General features: G+C 44.0%; 1 protein-coding gene across 2 annotated transcripts in view; it reads right to left on the bottom strand.

Moving 5' to 3' along the window:
* LOC106521117 (ankyrin repeat and SOCS box protein 2) overlaps positions 1 to 1,462 on the bottom strand; it is an 8,177-nt gene that overhangs the window by 3,847 nt on the left and 2,868 nt on the right. The window contains exon 1 of one of the 2 annotated variants that reach the window (XM_014013540.1): positions 88 to 746. The exons of the other annotated variant lie outside the window; for it this stretch is intronic. Within the exon in view, the coding sequence (XP_013868994.1) occupies positions 88 to 209 (122 nt within the window). The 5' untranslated portion in view covers positions 210 to 746. Of the gene's footprint in view, positions 1 to 87; positions 747 to 1,462 lie in introns of those variants that run through there. 2 annotated transcript variants of the gene reach the window in all.

Below are 1,462 nucleotides of genomic sequence, written 5' to 3'. Positions count from 1 at the left end.
CACACACACACACACACACACACACACACACACACACACACACACACACACACGCCGCCTCTCCAGCTGCTCTCAACAAAGACTCACTCCGGCTCTGACGTCACTCCTCCTCTTCTGAAATCTGCCCTCGGCCGCGGATGAAAACCACCACATTTCCGTCCAGCGTTACGGAACTGAGACAAATAGTCCGAGTAACTGAATTTGGTCATCGTGTTTTCCTCCCTGTACGCAGAAGCAATGAGCTGTGCCGTGCCGAGCTGGGCTCAGCTGTGCTCTCAGATTATTTTGGGACGGACACGGCGTCAGCCAGATATGTCCAACCGGGGTCCAACGACATTCAGAGATAAGAGGCAGGCGGCGGAGACACGCAGCCAAGTCTTTGTCAAACAACCTGAATCCGTTGGAAACACCGATTAGAAAAGACACCAAGAATTTCATGCCTGCCTTTCATACCGGCTCACAAATATTCAAATTATGCACGTGATCTTATCTGTACATCTTGTCAAACGTTTGAAGCTGAAGCAGGGGCGGTTCTAGGGATGGGGCCACAGGGGCATTGGCCCCTGCTGAAATTTGATTGCCCCYCTGAAGTGCCCCTGTCCTGTCATCTGTCCTTCACCCAAGAGTGATGATGCTGGGTGCAGTTCTGTGTCTAAACACTAGGGGCACTAATGAGCCAAATGGAAATGTCCAGCATGAATCAAGCTGACAGAAGTCTTTTTCTTTTCCTAAAATTTGAACAATCCTGCAGAAAAAGTCTTCCAACTCACAAATGATGGCTGGATTCTCTCACATGCTGTGTGTTTGGGAGTATTTTATCTATGTACTGTAAAATGTATGTAAAATTGGTAAGGAGAATTTAATGCAAGCTGTTTTAAAATTACATTACAAGTGTTTAAAACTGTGACTAGTAAAATAAAGATAATATATAATACCATACCAAACACAGCGATTTGTGTGCAAGGATGCTGAACAAATACTTGGCCCCTCTATGAATATTGTGGCCCCTTGATGGCCCCTTACTCAAAAAAATCCCAGATCCACCACTGAGCTGAAGAAATCCAAAAATATCTCAGGAGGCGCTCTTAATAGGCTAGGTGACAGTTGAGGAGCAAACCTGTGACATATTGTTTTAATTTGTTAGACCCAATGTTTTAAAAGCTACAAATGGTTGCCAGAATATCAGTTATGACATTGAGAATTAGGGGTGTGGAGGGTGCTGCAGCACTCCCTAATGGATGCCAGAGGGCATGCATGCATTTTACAATTGTTTAAAGGGGACATATCATTCAAAAGACGCTTATTTTAGCACTTAAATGCATTTTATTGTGTACCTGAAGGAGTGCAGAAAAGTTGAATTTAATCTCTCCTGGTGCTGTGTATCTTTATATTGTGTTTGGGTCATATTTTTCATTCAGTTCTGTTTTCTCTAATACACACACACACACACACACACACACAC

Source organism: Austrofundulus limnaeus, unplaced genomic scaffold (assembly GCF_001266775.1).
Source record: "Austrofundulus limnaeus strain Quisiro unplaced genomic scaffold, Austrofundulus_limnaeus-1.0 Scaffold2, whole genome shotgun sequence".
NCBI lineage: Eukaryota > Metazoa > Chordata > Actinopteri > Cyprinodontiformes > Rivulidae > Austrofundulus > Austrofundulus limnaeus.
This window is presented reverse-complemented; position numbering and strand designations above follow the sequence as displayed.